This window comes from Bombina bombina, chromosome 9, assembly GCF_027579735.1.
Source record: "Bombina bombina isolate aBomBom1 chromosome 9, aBomBom1.pri, whole genome shotgun sequence".
Taxonomy (NCBI): domain Eukaryota; kingdom Metazoa; phylum Chordata; class Amphibia; order Anura; family Bombinatoridae; genus Bombina; species Bombina bombina.
In genome coordinates, this window is record NC_069507.1 from 171,811,707 (window position 1) to 171,832,442 (window position 20,736).

At 38.3% G+C, this 20,736-nt stretch overlaps 1 protein-coding gene across 1 annotated transcript in view; it reads right to left on the reverse strand.

The window, feature by feature from the left end:
- KCNIP2 (potassium voltage-gated channel interacting protein 2) overlaps positions 1 to 20,736 on the reverse strand; it is a 298,517-nt gene that overhangs the window by 44,477 nt on the left and 233,304 nt on the right. The window contains 1 exon segment of the mRNA XM_053692956.1: positions 6,566 to 6,690. Coding sequence (XP_053548931.1) covers positions 6,566 to 6,690 — 125 coding nt within the window.

The window sequence follows — 20,736 nt, forward strand, 5'->3', positions numbered from 1 at the left end:
TGTAATTCGCTGAGGCGGAGCTTGACCCGACTCCAAATAAGCTTGATGAATCAAAAGCTTAAGCCAAGGAAACAGCAGAAGCCTTCTGACCTTTCCTAGAACCAGAAAATATAACAAATAGACTAGAAGTCTTCCTGAAATATTTAGTAGCTTCAACATAATATTTCAAAGCTCTTACCACATCCAAAGAATGTAAGGATCTCTCCAAAGAATTCTTAGGATTAGGACACAAGAAAGGAACAACAATTTCTCTAATAATGTTGTTAGAATTCACAACCTTAGGTAAGAATTTAAATGAAGTCTGCAAAACCGCCTTATCCTGATGAAAAATCAGAAAAGGAGATTCACAAGAGAGAGCAGACAATTCAGAAACTCTTCTAGCAGAAAAGATAGCCAAAAGAAACAACACTTTCCAAGAAAGTTTTTTTTAATGTCCAAAGAATGCATAGGCTCAAATGGAAGAGCCTGTAAAGCCTTCAAATCCAAATTAAGACTCCAAGGAGGAGAGATTGATTTAATGTCAGGCTTGATACGAACCAAAGCATGCACAAAACAATGAATATCAGGAAGTTTAGCAATCTTTCTGTGAAATAAAACAGAAAGAGCAGAGATTTGTCATTTCAAGGAACTTGCAGACAAACCTTTATCCAAACCATCTTGAAGAAACTGTAAAATTCTAGGAATTCTAAAAGATTGCCAAGAGAATTTATGAGAACACCATAAAATGTAAGTCTTCCAAACTCGATAATAAATCTTTCTAGAAACAGATTTACGAGCCTGCAACATAGTATTAATCACTGAGTCAGAGAAACCTCTATGACTAAGCGTTCAATCTCCATACCTTCAAATTTAATGATTCGAGATCCTGATGGAAAAAAACATCCAAACAAGATCTGCATATTAAAACCTGTGAGGCCATGCTGGAGCTACCAGCAGCACAAATGATTGCTCCATGATGATCTTGGAGATTACTCTTGGAAGAAGAACTAGAGGTGGGAAAATATACGCAGGTTGATAACACCAAGGAAGTGTCAATGTATCCACTGCTTCCGCCTGAGGATCCCTGGACCTGGACAAGTACTTAGGAAGTTTTTTTTCCAGATGAGATGCCATCAGATCTATTTCTGGAAGCCCCCACATATGAACAATTTGACAAAACACATCTGGGTGGAGAGACCATTCTCCCGGATGTAAAGTCTGACCACTGAGGTAATCCGCTTCCCAATTGTCTATACCTGGGATATGAACCTCAGAAATTAGACAGGAGCTGGATTCCGCCCAAACAAGTATCCAAGATACTTCTTTCATAGCTTGAGGACTGTGAGTCCCACCCTGATGATTGACATATGCCATAGTTGTGACATTGTCTGTCTGAAAACAAATGAACGGTTCTCTCTTCAACAGAGGCCAAAATTGAAGAGCCCTGAGCATCGCACAGTTCCAAAATATTGATTGGTAATCTCGCCTCTTGAGATTTCCAAACTCCTTGTGCTGTCAGAGATCCCCAAACAGCTCCCTAACCTGAAAGACTTGCATCTGTTGTGATCACAGTCCAGGTTGGACGGACGAAAGAGGCTCCTAAAACTATACGATGGTGATCTAACCATCAAGTCAGAGAAAGTCGAACATTGGGATTTCAGGATATTAATTGTGTTATCCTTGTATAATCACTGCACCATTGGTTCAGCATACAAAGCTGTAGAGGTCTCATATGAAAACGAGCAAAGGGGATCGCATCCGATGCTGCAGTCATGAGACCTAAAACTTCCATGCACAGAGCTACTGAAGGGAATGACTGAGACTGAAGGTTCCGACAGGCTGCAACGAATTTCAAACATCTCTTGTCTGTTAGAGACTAAGTCATGGACACAATCTATCTGGAAACCTAAAAAGGTTACCCTTGTATGAGGAACCGAAGAACTTTTTGGTAAATTGATCCTCCAACCATGTCTTCGAAGAAACAACACTAGTTGATTCGTGTGAGATTCTGCAGAACGTAAAGACTGAGCGAGTACCAAGATATCGTCCAAATAAGGAAATACCGCAATACCCCGCTCCTGATTACAGAGAGTAGGGCACCTAGAACCTTTGAAAAGATTCTTGGAGCTGTCGCTAGGCCAAAAGGAAGAGCAACAAATTGGTAATGCTTGTCTAGAAAAGAGAATCTCAGGAACTGATAGTGATCTGGATGAATCGGAATATGAAGATATGCATCCTGTAAGTCTATTGTGGACATATAATGCCCTTCCTGAACAAAAGGCAGAATAGTCCTTATAGTCACGATTTTGAAAGTTGGTACTCTTACATATCAATTCAAAATCTTTAGATCCAAAACCTTGTCTGAATGAATTTTCTTTCTTTGGGACAATGAATATATTTGAATAAAACCCCAGACCCTGTTCCTGAAACGGAACTGGCATGATTACCCCTGATAACTCCAGGTCTGAAACACACTTCAGAAAAGCCTGAGCCTTTACTGGGTTTACTGGAATGCATGAGAGAAGAAATCTTCTCACAGGCGGTCTTACTCTGAATCCTATTCTGTACCCCTGAGAGACAATACTCTGAATCCAATGATTTTGGACCGAATTGATCCAAACATCTTTGAAAATTTTTAATCTGCCCCCTACCAGCTGAGCTGGAATGAGGGCCACACCTTCATGTGGACTTGGGGGCTGGTTTTGATCTCTTAAATGACTTGGATTTATTCCAATTTGAAGAAGGCTTCGAATTGGAAGCAGATTCCTTGGGGGAAGGATCAGGTTTCTGTTCCTTATTTTGTCGAACGGAATGAAAACGATTAAAAGCTTTAGATTTACCCTTAGGTTTTTTATCCTGAGGCAAAAAAACTCCCTTCCCCCCCAGTAACAGTTGAAATTATTGAATCCAACTGAGAACCAAATCATTTATTACCTTGGAAAGAAAGAGATAGCAATCTGGACTTAAAAGTCATATCAGCATTCCAAGATTTAAGCCACAAAGCTCTTCTAGCTAAAATAGCTAAAGACATAGATTTAACATCAATTTTGATAATATAAAAAATGACATCACAAATTAAATTATTAGCATGTTGAATCAACTTAACAATGCTAGACAAATCATGATCCGATACTTGTTGTGCTAAAGTATCCAACCAAAAAGTTGAAGCAGCCACAACATCAGCCAAAGAAATTGCAGGCCTAAGAAGATGATCTGATTATAAATAAGCTTTCCTTAGATAAGATTCAAGTTTCCTATCTAAAGGATCTTTAAATGAAGTACTATCTTCCGTAGGAATAGTAGTACGTTTAGCAAGAGTAGAGAGAGCCCCATCAACTTTGGGGATCTTTTCACAAAACTCCAATCTAACTTCTGGCAAAGGATACAATTTTTTAAACCTTGAAGAAGGAATAAAAGAAGTACCAGGCTTATTCCATTCCTTTTGAAATCATATCAGAAATAGCATCAGGAATTGGAAAAACATCTGGAATAACCACAGGTGGTTTATAAACAGAATTTAAACGTTTACTAGTTTTAATATCAAGAGGACTAGTTTCCTCCATATACAATGTAATCAACACTTCTTTTAACAAAGAACGAATATACACCAATTTAAATAAATAAGAGGATTTATCAGTGTCAATATCTGAGGCAGGATCTTCTGAATCAGATAGATCCTCATCAGAGAAGGATAATTCAGTATGTTGCTGGTCATTTGAAATTTCATCAACCTTATGAGAAGTTTTAAAAGACCTTTCACGTTTATTAGAAGGCGGAATGGCAGACAAAGCCTTCTGAATAGAATCAGAAATAAATTATTTTAAATTTACAGGTATATCTTGTGCATTAGATGTTGAAGGAACAGCAACAGGTTATGAACTATTACTGATGGATACATTTTCTGCATGTAAAAGTTTATCATGACAACTATTACAAACCACAGCTGGAGGTATAATCTCAACAAGTTTACAACAAATGCACTTAGCTTTGGTAGAACTGTTATCAGGCAGCAGGGATCAAACAGTGAATTTTGAGACAGGAACAGATTGAGACATCTTGCAAATGTAAGAGAAAAAGACAACATATAAAGCAAAATGATCAATTTCCTTATATGGCAGTTTCAGGAATGGGAAAAAATGCAAACAGAATAGCCCTCTGACATAGAAAAAGGCAAGAGGCAAATAGGAATGGGGTCTAAACTAATGAAAATATTTGGCGCCAAGTATGATGCACAACAAACAGAAAAATATTTTTTGGCGCCAAAAACGTCCGGAAACGACACACTTGCTTCATAGCTGACGCAACCTTGTGAAAGGACCTGGCGTCAACTATGACGCCGGAAATGATGAATTTGTGTCAATGAATGTAACTTTGCGCCAAAAAACCTTGGGCCAAGAATGATGCAATAAACTTAAGCATTTTGCGCCCCCGCGAGCCTAATTCTGCCCGCGAATTTGAAAAATGACAGTCAATTGAAAAAAGACTACACCCCAGGTAAGAAATACATTTCGAAAAAATGCATTTCCCAGATATGAAACTGACAGTCTGCAAAAGGAAATATACTGAAACCTGAATCATGGCAAATATAAGTACAAAACATATATTTAAAACTTTATATAAATACATAAAGTGCCAAACCATAGCTGAGAGTGTCTTAAGTAATGAAAACATACTTACCTTAAGACACCCATCCACATATAGCAGATAGCCAAACCAGTACTGAAACAGTTATCAGTAGAGGAGTATATCGTTGATCTGAAAGGGAGGTAGGAGATGAATCTCTATGACCGATAACAGAGAACCTATGAAATAGATCCCCGTGAGGAAAACCATTGCATTCAAGAGGTGATACTCCCTTCACATCCCTCTGACATTCACTGTACTCTGAGAGGAAACGGGCTTCAAAAATGCTGAGAAGCGCATATCAACGTAGAAATCTTAGCACAAACTTACTTCACCACCTCCATAGGAGGCAACGTTTGTAAAACTGAATTATGGGTGTGGTGCGGGGTGTATTTATAGACATTTTGAGGTTTGGGAAACTTTGTCCCTCCTGGTAGGATTGTATATCCCATACGTCACTAGCTCATGGACTCTTGCCAATTACATGAAAGAAATTACCTTTTTTTTCTTTTCACAGCTAGAGCAGCTTCCCCCACCTAGAGATCCTCTATTCACACGTCAGCAATGACTAATCTGGCTTCCTCCAATCACAGCATGGCCTCAGGCAATGACTACCCTGGGGGGAAAGCTGTGATTGGAGGAAGCTTCACACGGATAAAACATGCGTGTATGTAGTAACATTAATCGCCTTACTGAATATTTATTTCAGTAATTATAATAAACAATGTGATTGGTCGATTGCTTGGACCCATTTCAGTTACTGTCTCCCGAGGCTGTCAGAAATTTTTAGACCAAAACAATTTATAATCAGAAAGTATTATACATGCAGCTTACAGACCAACTACTAGTTTTAAAAAAACAAACTTTTCTGACCTTTTAATGGCAAGTAAAACGGTATATAATATGTGTGGGTACAGTGAATGAGTAAGAGGAAAATTACAGCTAAACACAAACACTGCAGAAATTTAAAAATAGCCCCTGGTCCCAAACGGTCAGAAAATGGAAAAGTACTGTGTAAACAAATTTCCGATTTACTTCTATTATCAAGTTGTCTTCATTTTTTTTGTTATCCTTTGTTGAAAAAGCAGGGATGTAAGCTCAGAAGTGTGCATAGGTCTGTAGCACAATATGGTAATAGTTTTGCAACATTGTTATACATTACCAAAAGTACTAGATGGCGGCAATATTACCTACCAAGGTATAGCTTCAATAAAGAATAACATGAGAACAAAGCAAATTTGATAATAGAATTAAAAGGGAAACTTTTTTTAAATTGTATTCTCTATCCAAAATAATGAAAGAACAATTTTGGGTTTCATGTCCCTTTAAGGGGAATACTTTCCCCTTCAATCCAGCTCCCTTAAGCCCTCTGCAGCCACCGGGATTCCAGGCCAGCCGGGATGCAGAGTTAGTGCAGGGGGGGCGCGCAATGAATTCTGAAAGCCCCCCCCCCCCCCCAAGATGACAACACGTGTTTGTCATCCGCACTAAAAGCATTGTGTAGATAATAACCACGGAGGTTAAATTAGAGTGTGCCATTCTTATCATGGACATGTTAAATAGTGTGCTAGTCACATTTACCTTGCTATTACAAGCTGATTATTGTGTGCACATTACCCATGATAATCAAGTTTTAATTTCACATTTTTAAAGGTGGTCATATAAATGGTTACTGTGAGCAGTAACAGTCCCATTAGCACTACAAGTCTCACTGACCCTAAAGTAATAACCCTAAATCATATAATTCTCATAACATTTATCAGGACTGGCATGTTTTCCAATAAATTATATATATGAGATGCAAATAGGTTGCCTATTGTATAGATCAAGCCTTGTCAATACTCACACACAAATATCCAATTTTCATCTATCACTGTGGAAGCAATAATTATGTGATTCAGTATAAACGGTCTGTTTTAACATTTTAACACTTTGTTTTTCACTAATAAGCAATAGTACTCACATTTTTAAAGCCTCTATAAAGAACCTGAAGTTCTCTTTTAGTGAATTTGCTTTGTTCTTGTAACTGTTCCAACCCTTCGGGGCGATGACAAACTGTAGCGAGCTCAAATTCATCTTCAACACTATCTGTAAAACACAAAGAAACCAGATTAGTCAAGACAGAAGTATTCTAAAAGAATGAAGAACAAAGTAATAGATGTATATACTTAATAGGCAAGTCAACCCAAAAATTATGGTTACTTACTTTGATTTATTAATGAACTATATTTACAGCAAACTGTAGCACATTTTTGATGTAAATATACTTTACAAGCAAAAACACTTACTTGTCTGTCCTGCTCCAACCTGACCCTTCATTTCTCTATCACCCAAACTGAATTTTTAGCTCCAACTAAGTGATCCATATCGATCCTGCGCATGCACGTGTTTCGTGCATACGCAATGCGCCTTTTTTGTCAAGGGGTCATTTTAAGCTGCATTTTCATACGAATGCTAAGACCCCCTTGATAAAAATGGCACATTATGCATGCACGAAACACGTGCACACGCAGAATTTACACGGATCACTTAGTTGAAGACAAAAATTCAGTTTGGGTGACGTCAGGGAAAGGAGGGGTCAGGCGGCCATTTCAAAACAGCCGGAGCAGGACAAGTAAGTGTTTTTACTTGTAAAGTATATTTACATCATAAATGGGCTACAGTTTGCTGTAAAGAACGTTAATTACTAAATCGAAGTAACAAACAATTTTTGGGTTGACTTGCCCTTTAAAAGGATATATTAGCCATGCATTTCAGTTTAGAATAGAAGCATTGTTGCTGAGATCCGGCAGTAGGTTGTATTGCATTGGCCATAATTCAGTCTGTGTCATCGCCAGTGTGCTACAAGCCAGCAATAGCTATTTCAGAATTGTTAAAGGGACATGAAACCCCAAAATTTTCTTTTGTGATTCAGAAATATCTAAAAAGTTTCCGATTTACTTCTATTATGAAATTTGCTTAGTTCTCATGATATTCTTTGTTGAAGAGATACCGAAGTGTCGGAAGCACTACATGGCAGGAAATTGTGCTGCCCAAATGTCCCTTTAAAGCGCAATTTAACAGAAAAAATGAATAGTATGCTCAGTAGAGGTACCATTGCGGCTCAGAGCAGTGCAAAGTATACATGCATGGTAGTCTACTTTAAATGCTCAGGAAACTTGTGGACAGCAAAGTAAACAATGTGTTGCAGGCAGTCACGAGTGTAATGCTTACAGCTATACAGAGAGCTCGTAGTAAACTAATGCTTTGCTCTGCTATTAGCTGCAACTGTTCCTCTAGTGCAGTGCTTTCCAAACTGTGTGTCGGGACACACTAGTGTGTCGGCAGCAGTGTGTAGGTGTGTCCCTGCTTCAGCACAATTTTTTTTAAATTTTTTTTTTTTTGGTTTCTGACTTTCTGCCTGCCTGCTACGCATATCACATGGTTGACACGTGATTGATACCTAGGCGGACACATATCATCTTAACCTATTGGCGCAGCTCAGTGGGAACTGAAACTATTCCCATTGGCGGCACATTGGCTCGTGACTGCACGTGTAGTCTCCTTAGTCGGCTTGTGACTGCATGTGTAGTCAGGGAGTGGGAGAGCAGTGTGTTTGCAGCGCGGTCAGTAGTCAATCGGACTCACCGAGCTCTGAGGGCGGCAGTTTAAACGCTGAGCTGAAGTCAGAGGGGTTATTTTCTGCAGCTAGCTCCCAGTAGTGCATTGCTGCTCTTGATATATGGATAGGAAGTGGAAGCTTAAGAAAAGCTTGATGATGAAATGCAAGTGTCTTTTTCTAATATTCCACTAAATATTCAGAAATTGTGTTCATCCCATCAACCTCATACATCCCATTAAAATATCAAGTAGCTATTGGTGTTATTAAACTTTTTTTTTAATTCTTGCACATACATACTGTTACTTGTAAATACATTTCATTATTAAATAATTTATGTATTTGTCCATATCTCTTAAAACAAGTTAGTTTAACCTCCTGTTTGCTAGTACAACTGAATTACTGTGTCGCGAAATTATGTAGGTCTAAAAAGTGTGTCACCAACATGAAAAGTTTGGAAAGCTCTGCTCTAGTGTGTGGCTTCACAAATACATTCCCCTTGGCAAATATACAGGTTCCGGAGCATGATCCTATTCAAGTAAAAAGTGCCAGCCTGTAGTCTGTCTGTCTGTCTATCTTATCTATCTATCTATCTATCTATCTATCTATCTATCTATCTATCTATCTATCTATCTATCTATCTATCTAATCTATCGCAGTGGATTCACCCTTTCATTTTCTACAAATTATTTGCTACACATTGCAGTAATACCAAAAACAATTGAAAATTTGGATGTTAAAGGTTATTGAGGGTGAGGTGCTCACTTTAAATATGTGGTGAGATTACAAGTGGTGAGCTAACAAAATGTTTCACTCTTGTGCTAACTGTGCTCAAAGTTAAATTTTATGCGGCCTGGTTAGCATGCGTATTACATGCTGAAAGTAAAAAGTTAGTGCGCGAGCGAAAGTCCGATGCACGCTAACTTCAGGACTTTAAATTTAAAAATACAAAGAACATTTTCTCTAAGTGAAGAACATTGGAATGTAAAATATATATTCATAACACAGTAAAACATGTTATAACATTGCAATTAAAAAAAAAAAAGTTTAAAGGTATTTGACTAGAAAGGGCTCAAAAGTGTGTGTGTGTGTGTATGTATATATATATATATATATATATATATATATATATATATATATATATATATATATATATATATATATATATATATATGTGTGTGTGTGTGTGTATATATAAATATATATATATATATATTGTGTATGTATGTGTGTGTGTATATGTGTGTGTATATGTATATATATATATATATATATATATATATATATATATATATATATATATATATATACAGTCGTACATACATACAGTCGTATGCAAAAGTTTATGCACCCCTGACATTTTCCATGATTTCCATTTATAAATAATTGGGTGTTTGGATTTCATTTTGATCTATCAAATAACTGAAGGGCACAGTAATATTTCAGTAGTGAAATGAGGTTAATTGGATTAACAGAAAATGTGCAATATGCATCAAAATGAAATTAGACAGGTGCACAAATTTGGGCACCCTTGTCATTTTGTTGATTTGAATACCTGTAACTACCTAGCACATTAATTGGAACACACAATTGGTTTGATGAGCCCATTAAACCTTGAACTTCATAGACAGGTGCATCCAATCGTGAGAAAAGGTATTTAAGGTGGCCAATTGCAAGTTGTTGTTCTCTTTGACTCTCTTCTGAAGAGTGGCAACATGGGGCCTCAAAACAACTCTCAAATGACCTGAAAACAAAGATTGTTCAACATTATGGTTTAGGGGAAGGCTACAAAAAGCTATCACAGAGATTTAGGCTGTTAGTGTCCACTGTGAGGAAATGGAAGACCACAGGCACAGTTCTTGTTAAGGCCAGAAGTAAAATATTAGAGAGGCAAAGGATGGTGAGAGAGGTCAAAAACAGCCCACAGACCACCTCGAAAGACCTACAAAATCATCTTGCTGCAGATGGTGTCACACTGCATCATTCAACAATTCAGCGTATGAGAGAGTGACACACACGCCACAAACAGAGTCACTTGATGTATGCAAATGCACATTTGGACAAGCCAGCTTCATTTTGGAAGAAGGTGCTGTGGACTGATGAAACAAAGATTGAGTTATTTGGTCATAACAAGAGGCGTTATGTATGGCGGCAAAAGAACACAGCGTTGCAAGACAAACACTTGCTAGCCACAGTAAAATTTTGTGGATGTTCCATCATGCTGTTGGGCTGTGTGGCCAATGCCGGTACTGGGAATCTTGTTAAAGTTGAGGGTCGCATGGATTCCACTCAATATCAGCAGATACTTGAGAATAATGTTGAGGAATCAGTAACAAAGTTGACGTTACGCCGGGGCTGGATATTTAATCAAGACAACTACCCAAAACGCTGCTCAAAATCTACTCTGACATTTACAGGTGAAATTAAAAAAATTAGAATATCGTGCAAAAGTTAATTTATTTCACTAATGCAACTTAAAAGGTGAAACTAATATATGAGAGAGACTCATTACATGCAAAGCAAGATAGTTCAAGCCGTGATTTGTCATGATTGTGATGATTATGGCTTACAGCTCATGAAAACCCCAAATCCACAATCTCAGAAAATTAGAATTTAACATGCAATCAATAAAACAAGGATTGTACATACCTGTAGAACAATATCGGACCTCTGAAAAGTATAAGCATGCATACTGTATGTACTCAGTACTTGGTTTGGGCCCCTTTTGCAGCAATTACTGCCTCAATGCGGCGTGGCATGGAAGCTATCAGCCTGTGGCACTGCTGAGGTGTTATGAAAGACCAGAATGCTTCAATAGCGGCCTTCAGCTCTTCTGAATTGTTCGGTCTCATGTCTCTCATCTTTCTCTTGGCAATGCCCCATATATTCTCTATGGGGTTCAGGTGAGACGAGTTTGCTGGCCAATCAAGCACAGTAATTCCACGGTCATTGAACCAGGTTTTGGTGCTTTTGGCAGTGTGGGCAGGTGCCAAATCCTGCTGGAAAATGAAGTCAGCATCCCCATAGAGCTTGTCTGCGGAAGCAAGCATGAAGGGCATCCAAAATCTCCTGGTAGACGTCTGCGTTGACCCTGGACTTAATGAAGCACAGTGGACCAACACCAGCAGATGACATGGCTCCCCAAATCAACACAGGCTGTGGAAACTTCACACTGGACTTCAAGCATCTTGCAATGTGTGCCTCTCCATTCTTCCTCCATACTCCCTTGGTCCTTGGTTTCCAAATGAGATGCAAAATTTGCTCTCATCAGAAAAGAGGACTTTGGACCACTGAGCAACAGACCAGGTCTGTTTTTCTTTAGCCCAGGTAAGACGCTTCTGACATTGTTTGTTGTTCAGGAGTGGCTTGACAAGAGGAATACGACATTTGAAGCCCATGTCCAGGATCCGTCTGTGTGTGGTGGCTATTGTGAAAGTCCCCAACACTTTTGAATAGCCTTTTCCTGACAATCCTCTCCAGGCTGCGGTCATCCCTGCTGCTTGTACACCTTTTTCTTCCACACTTTTCCCTTCCACATAACTTTCTATTAATATGCTTTAATACAGCACTTTGGGAACTTCTTTTGCAATTACCCTTTGAGGCAATCCCTCCTTATGGAGGGTGTCAATGATGGTTTTCTGCACAACTGTCAGGTCAGCAGTCTTTCCCATGATTGTGATTCCTACTGAACCAGACGGAGAGACCATTTAAAGGCTCAGGAACCCTTTGCAGGTGTTATGGCTTAATTAGCTGATTAGAGTGGGACACTTCGAGCCTAGAATATTGCACCTTTTCACAATATTCTAATTTTCTGAGATTGTGGATTTTGGGTTTTTATGAGCTGTAAGCCATAATCATCACAATCATGACAAATCACGGCTTGAACTATCTTGCTTTGCATATAATGAGTCTATCTCATATATTAGTTTCACCTTTTAAGTTGCATTAGTGAAATAAATGAACTTTTTCACAATATTCAAATTTTTCGAGTTTCACCTGTATGCAGAGGAACAAGTACAATGTTCTGGAATGGCCATTCCAGTCCCCAGACCTGAATATCATTGAAAATCTGTGGGTGATTTGAAGTGGGCTGTCTATGCTCGGCAACCATCAAACCTAACTGAACTGGAGATATTTTGCAAGGAGGAATGGTTCAAAATATCTTCATCCAGAATCCAGACACTCATTACAGGCTATAGGAAGCGTCTAGAGGCTGTTATTTCTGCTAAATGAGACTCTACTAAATATTGATGCAATATTTCTGTTGGGGTGCTCAAATGTATGCACCTGTCTAATTTTGTTTTGATGCATATTGCACATTTTCTGTTGATCCAATAAACCTCATTTCACTACTGAAATATTACTGTGTCCTTCAGTTATTTGATAGAGCAAAATGAAATTGCTGATCCAAACATCCAATTGTTTATAAATGAAAATCATGGAAATTGTCAGGGGTGCCTAAACTTTTGCATACGACTGTGTGTGTGTATCGATGTATATGTGTGTGTGTGTATATATGTATATGTATATATGTATATATATATATATATATATATATATATATATATATATATATATATATATATCAAAAAACAAGGATAGGTAGCAGGTGATTAATGGGAACCTTAAACACCAATGTACATACAATCAATATTCGAATATGGAAAGTTCTCAAATTCAAAATAATAGATTATAGCAAGTGTTAATGTCCATTCTTATGTTAGGCAAAAGTTATGCTTGCCAAAATGTGTACAAAATAATCATACAGAGTCCCAGGTGCTGAGCTGAGCTGTGTGTAATCAAAGCGCATATAAGACAGTTCCAGTGTAGACTGTTTTTAAACATAAGGAGTGGGCTGTTACGTGAAAAGTCCCCACTGGAAAACCTGTTGAGCCAAAGCACAATCCAGGTGTGCAAAGTAAGGAAAAAGTGGAATATACCTTCACGGTAGGTGGACCAGACCAGTTCTTAGTATATGTGGGTACCGGACAACTTCCTACGAAGATCCCAGATAGGCCAAAGCCCACTAGTTCCGATGGGGGGTAATGTCCGTGTCCACGTCTCTCGTCATCCTCAATAGACCAGGGCTCTGACGTCAGAGTAGTGTGCAGCGTCGCACAGAAGGTCCACTGGAAGGTATTGAGCGTGAGTGTGTGCAGCGTCGCACAGGAGATCCGCTGGAACGTACCAGGCGTCCACTGGGTCCTAGAGGTAGAAGGCTCCTTAGGTCAGGATACGGGCTCTGGGTAACAAACGGCCAAAGCGGTATCTCATCCGCTGGATATGGTAATAGGAGATCCCCAAAGGAGAACAAAAGGAGGCCGATGCATCGCCCAAAAGCTGGTTCAAGGTAAATTTATTTACAAAGGTGCTAGTACATAGGTGAAAACAAAGACTTAACACCTGACGCGTTTCGCGCATGCGCACATGCGCTTCATCAGACCTCTGATGAAGCGCATGTGCGAAACGCGTCAGATGTTAAGTCTTTGTTTTCACCTATGTACTAGCACCTTTTCTAAATAAATTTACCTTGAACCAGCTTTTGGGCGATGCATCGGCCTCCTTTTTATCTCCTTTGGGGATCTCCTATTAAAATATATATATATATATATATTTATTTATTTTGTGCTGGACTGTACTGTGAAGTCAGGATCAGACTGATATGCTTCAGGAAAGTTCTTCTCTGTGAAAGACGCATGTTGAGCAAAAAGAGGCTGGTTATTGGGTGGTAACTACCCATAGAACAAGCTATTATGCTATTGTTCGTTTTCTGGTTGAGCACTTCTCTCTTTTTATTTATGCAAATTATGACACTTAGGGAAACTTCCCTAAGTGTGATGCGGGAATCCAGACGTGGACCCGTTGCTCAGTGTGCCTAGAGGGATATGGCTGCACCTCATTGACGAGACCCACCATAGGTCGAAACGTATGTCTGGGGTTTTGCTGTTTCTCTCTTTCAGAGAGGGATTGCCTGGTATTTCGGGGCTGGACTGTACTGTGAAGTCAGGATCAGACTGATATGCTTCAGGAAAGTTCTTCTCTGTGAAAGGCACATGTTGAGCAAAAAGAGGCTGCTTCTTGGGTGGTAACTGGCCATAGAACAAGCTATTATGCTATTGTTCGTTCCCAGGTTGAGCACTTATCTCTTTATTTAAGGGAAATGGCAACCCCAGATGATAGTTTCTGCCTCCTTTGTGCCTTGTCAGTGAGGTGCAGCCATATTCCTTGGGCAAGGAGTCCACGTCTGGTTTCCTCTGTCACCCATAAGGAGACTTTTCCCACGGTCATAATACAAATACATACAGGAAGAGAAGCAATCTGACGGGAATGAACAATAGCTCAGTAGCTTGTTCTATGATCCAGTTACCACCCAGGAGTTTTTCACATTGGAGAACTTTCCTGAAGTATATCAGTCGGAACAAGGCCAGTCCAGTCCTGAAATACCAGGCCGTTCTCCCTTTCAGAACAAGCAAAATGGCAACCCCAGACAATGTTTTTGGCCTCCTTTGGGCCTAGCCAGTGAGGTGCAGCCATATCCCTCTAGGCACATTGAACAATACTTTTTTATAGTTATAGTTTATCAAAAATTCTTAGTGTGGACAAACTCTGCCAAATACTATTTGAAAAGCACTCTTGAACAATTATTATACAGATGAAAACTGTGTTTATCTCCTAATATTATATATTAAGAGAACATTTGAGAAAAAAAAATCTAGTATCATTAACTAAAAGATTATTAAAGATGCTTTGGCAATTAAACTCACATTTGAGAAAAATGCTGTAGCAGTTAGACTTCCATTAATAGCAATGAAATCAACGAAGATAAATGTAACTAATTATCCATTTTTAGATTAAAATAATGACATTCAAATCATATGATAATTACTAATTTATTTTTTGTTATCTAAAAGTGCATTTTAATTTTGTTAAATTGACTTAGACAGACTATGGGGCCGATTTATTAAGGGCCGAATGGCCCCTGATGCCCCTGTTTCTGCGCAAGCCTTCAGGCTCGCCGGAAACAGCAGATATGAAGCAGCGGTCTTAAGACCACTGCTTCATAACTGGTCCGTTGCCTCTGAGGCTGCGGTCTGCAATCCGTCCGATCCTATACGATTGAGTTGATTGACACCCCCTGCTAGTGGCTGATTGGCCGTGAACCTGCAGGGGGCGGCATTGCAGAAGCAGTTCAGCAGAACTGCTTGTGCAATGTTAAATGCCGACAGCGTTTGCTGTCGGCAATCAGCGATGTCTGTTGGACATGATACACTACAGCGTATCATGTCAGACAGACAATGATAAATCGGCCCCACTGTTTGTAATTTATGTCCAACATAACACTCGCACTGCCTTTGTTTGCACATCCATATTAGTTGCTAACATGTTCGTAATAATGGTTGTTTTTTTCATGCTTAACTGCTAACATCAAAATAATCAGATGTGCTATATGAAATGTTAGATTGGCTTCTCATTAAAAAAAAAAAAACTGTAGGACATTAAGGATTTTCAGGTCCTACCTACAGCTACGGTCTGTGGTTATTAAATAGTAGATAATGCTGATATTGATCATCTGCTAGAAATCTGTCACCCATCTGTGTAGTTTGCAAGTTTAAAAAAATGTTTATGCAGGTCTTCCCAGTCAAACTCTCTTATATTAATTGGCTAGTGACCTTCACCCTCCCCTTGGAAGCAAGTAAGTTTAGTGACCCCCACTGTATATAACAAAAAGTGATCAACAGTGGCATCTGTTACCAGGGGTTTGCTAAAAATTAAATTTACTTTTTCTAGGATTTTTTTTTCATAGGACATCAATATATACCTTATCCACAGAGAATAGATTTACATTTTAAAAGTTAAGCTTTCATGATTCAGATAAAGTACGAAAATGTTAACAAATGTGCAATTTACTTATATTATCAAATTGAATTAATATTCTTGATGGTAAACTCTCTCCTTCAGGGCTGTCATCATGGGGTGACTCCTGTCAGGGGCCCAATGGGCCCCATGAGGCAAGAACAACTTATTTAATAAAAAAAAACAAATTTTGGCAGCCACCAGAGGGTACTACAGCAGAGTGCTATTGAGCATGGGAAATGTTATTACAAGGAGTAAAGCATTAGCATTTGAGAGGATTTCTGAGTGCGCACTAAACCACTATACACATTTGCAGAGGAGGTAGGACTTACTTAGTAAATGTTTTTTATTTCTTTGAGCAATTTTGGATTGTAACTTCAGCGTGGTAGTAGTTGTATGGTGGAGCCAGGGGTCCATAAAACACATTTTTTAGCAATATGCGGCAGTGTATTTATGATTATTTGACAATGCTGTAGAAATTCTATATTTAAAGCTATGCAGAAATGTTTCCTCCTTAATACACAAATGGTAGGTGCTCTTTTGGCAGATACAAAGTTTTTTTTTTTAAATGAATTTATATATTTTAATATTTTAATTACATTCCAGTTTACCGCCCCTTTATGCAAAGACTTTCTAGATATAAGGAGGCATTTTATCTAAGATTTTTACATCTGCATAAAATGTTATACTCTCAGACTGCTCAGTGTTTGAAATGAGACAGGTTAACTTAACACTGTTTAGTTTACACTACAATTGACTTAATTTTGAAATACATACAAACAAGCCTAAATCCTGCATTTAACCAGATCTAATGGTATGAGACTGAGTACCACACCTTATGGTTCCACCAAGACAATACAGCATTTTCAAAATCCATAAGTACAGCTGACAGATGGGAACATTTGTACACCATATTTGAAGTGGTGCTCTTGGCTGGGGGAAATGGGGGGGGGGGGGGAACAAACATCTTCATCTAGCCATCTACCCAGATCATTAATGTACAATTTTGAATTCACAGAATTATTTTTGTTTGCACATTTACAAATATGATTCTTTAAAAAGTGATCTCTTAAATTTCTGCAATTTTTTTTATCATGCATGTCACACACTGTTGATTTAGGGGATGCAATGTGCAGAATTTTTACATCCTGTGAGTGTTTCTGTGGGTGTCTGTGTTTGTCTTTGTGCTTTTGTTTGGGTCTTTATGAGTGTGTATGTATTTTTTTTCTGTGGGTCTCTCTGTGAGGGTGGGTATGTATGTCTTTGTGTATTTTCTCTGGATGCCTCTGTGAGGGTGGGTGTGAATGTGTTTGTGTGTTTTCTGTGGGTGTATCTTTGAGGGTGTGTGTATGTCTGTGCATTTTCTGTGGGTGTCTCTGTGAGAGTGTATATGTCTGTGTGTTTTCTGTGTATGTCTGTGAGGGTGTGTGTGTATGTATGTCTTTGTGTGTTTTCTGTGGTTGTCTCTCTGTGTGTGTATGTCTTTGCGTGTTTTCTGTGGGTGTCTCTGTGTGTGTGTGTTTGTGTATGTCTTTGTGTGTTTTCTGAGGCTGTGACTGTCGGTGTTTCCTTGGGTGTATGTGCAAGTTTGTATTTGAGTTTGTGTGTGTGTGTGTGTGTCCATTGTCTGTTCCTTTTTAGAACATTTTGACCTTTACTACTGATTATTCACATCTTTCTACAGACTTTGAGACTGAGGGGCATATTTATCAAGCTCTGAATGGAGCTTGATGCCCCATGTTTCTGGGGAGCCTGCAGGCTCGCCAGAAAGGGCAGTTATGAAGCAGCGGTAACAAAGACCGCTGCTCCATAACCGGTCCACCTGCTCTGAGCAGGCAGACAGACATCGCGGAAAATCAACCCGATCGGGTTGATTGACACCCCCCTGCTGGCGGCCCATTGGCCTTGATAAATAGAGGCCTGAGACCTTTCCGGAAGTCACCAATCCACCATTTAACCTTTCAATTATTGTTTAGTCAGTTCAGGGCTGTTTTCATCATTTAGTTGGCATCTTCCTTGACAAAAAGATAATCAGAACTTCATATTTTGTTTTGTAAATCTCCTTTTTTGACAAAACTGTAGTCTACCTCATTACTTGTCAGGTCAATGTAAACAAGTACTGAGTGTCTGTTTGGGTGTCTGTGTCTGAGTGTGTTTGTGTGTTTCTTTGCGTGTCTGCTAGAGTGTCTATATGTGAATCCTTATTTGTGAGTGTGTGTTTCAGTGTATGAGTGTGTCTGTGAGTTTCTGTATTTGTGTGTTACTTTACAACATTTCCAAGTTTTGACTACACTTAAGAATAAAGTGCATGTACGTTTTAGTCACTTGGTCAAAAATTGCACATGTCAAAGGGAAAGGGGGGGCCTGATCAATAGTTAAGTCAGGGGTCCCAAAATTTCTAGTGGCGACCCTGCTCCCCTTTATAAAAACAGTGTATAGCATTGCTACAAACACAACAAAGACGCATGCATAGTTGCCAACAGTCTCTGATTTCTAGGGACAGTCCCTGGATTTTGTTGTATGTCCCTAGATTTTATTTGTCCCTGGAAATGCTACCTCTTTTGCCCAACATTTGGCGTGTGTATAAATATACACACACACACACACACACACACACACATATACAGTATACATATAGATAGATGATAGATAAATAGATATAGTGTATTATTTAAATATAATGAATTCCTAATGGAATATTGTTAATATTATTGAATGGGTTCACATATTATTTGTCTGCCTAATTGTGATGCTGTGTTGTAAAAATAACCATCTACCCAGAATGTGTTCTAGAGACTGGGTAGGTGTAAGAGCTTGATGCTGTAATCTGTATAATAAACTATGGATAAGTCTAAATTATACTATTACTATCAAATGGGTGTGTTTTGATTGCAGAACTGAGTGGGCGGAGCAGTTGAACAGTTGGTCATCAGTATTCCTGTAACCCACTTGTTTGCGCTGCTACAAAATGTCCCTAGAATTTTTTTTGAAATGTTGGCAAAATCCTGAGCTTTTATGATAATACCTAGATTTATACTTCAACAAAGGATACCAGCAGAACAAAGCAAATTTGATAATAGAAGTAAATTTGTAAAGTTGTTTAAAGGACCAATAAATATACAGTAGAATTTTATAATTAGCAATTGAATAATAAAAAGACAGTGCAAAAACACGTATTCTGAATTTCAAATAAGCAGTTGATTTTGTTTCTGACAAATTCCCCCCCATTTACTTGCCCCCTGTATCATGTGACAGCCAATCACAGAGTAGTATACGTATACCCTTCAAACTTGTGCACATGCTCAGAAGGAGGTGGTGCCTCAGAAAGTGTGTACATGAAAAGTCTGTGCACAATTTGATAATAGAGGTAAATTAGAAAGTCTCTTAAAACTGGATGCTGTAGCTAAATCATGACAGTTCATTTTGACTTTAGTGTCCCCTTAAAAAGGCATTTGTATCTGAATCGTGTACGTTTCATTTTGACTTTACTAGCCTATTCATTTTATTTTGCACCCAATACAAAAAAAAACCCAGTATTGTTTGTAAAGCAGTCACTTATGGCAATGAAATACTGAATGGATTGGTCTCAGCACTTTTACTCATTCAGTAACCAATCTTTGTTTTGCTTTTCTCTTCTTTACACTCTCACTCTGTATCACATTACTTATCCATATTTGTCATTTTACTCTATCGAACAGAAAATAAGCTCTTTCCAAAGTGGTTGATCACAAGGTTGTGATTGTATTCATTAGATAACGATTTCTGAACATAGCCGATACTGGGCTAGATTACAAGTGGAGCGGTGTTTAGTGCTCCTGCTCGAGAGTAAACACCATTAGCAGTTAGTTTTTTGAACTCCTGTCGGGTTAGAGCACATAAACCTGACACAAGAACACTTATTCTTCATGTGCGCTAACCTGACATGTTACATTAAGGTGCGTTATGAATTTATTAAACATTAAAGTGAATGTAAATTTTGATGCTAAAGTTCCCGGTTTTTAGAATTTCGATTAAAAACAGGGACACTTTAATTCATAAAAATGTACATTTCACTCGTGTTGTGAAAAAAAACTTACCTTTTAAACTTGACAGCCGCTCCAGCTTCCTCAGCCCGTCCCAAAGCCTCTTCCTGTGTCTAAAATGAGGAATCCGGCTTCCTCCAATCACGGCTAAGAATCAGACACTATTTCCCGTGGGGGGGGGTGGGGGGGTGGAAGCCGTGATTGGAGGATTAACGATCCATTATTTCAGAAATGGTTTTGCGATGACCGGGGGAAGCTGGAGCGGCTGTCAAGTTTAAAAGGTAAGTATTTTTTCACAATGAGTGAAATGTAAATTTTGATTAATTAAAGTGACCCTGTTTTTAATCAAATTATTAGAAACCGGGCACTTAAGCACTAAAATTTACATTCACTTTAATAATTAATGTAAAACAAGATATCCGTTATATCATTAATAATGAATGTAATTATTATGGATGTACTAAAATATTCTAAAAAATCAATAGGATGTGTGTGTGTGTATATATATATATATATATATATATATATATGTGTATATATATATATATGTGTGTGTGTGTGTGTGTGTGTGTGTGTGTGTATGTATGTATATATATATATATTTTTTTTTTACAGTAATTATAATTATGAATTATTATTATTAATCTTTTATTCAATATT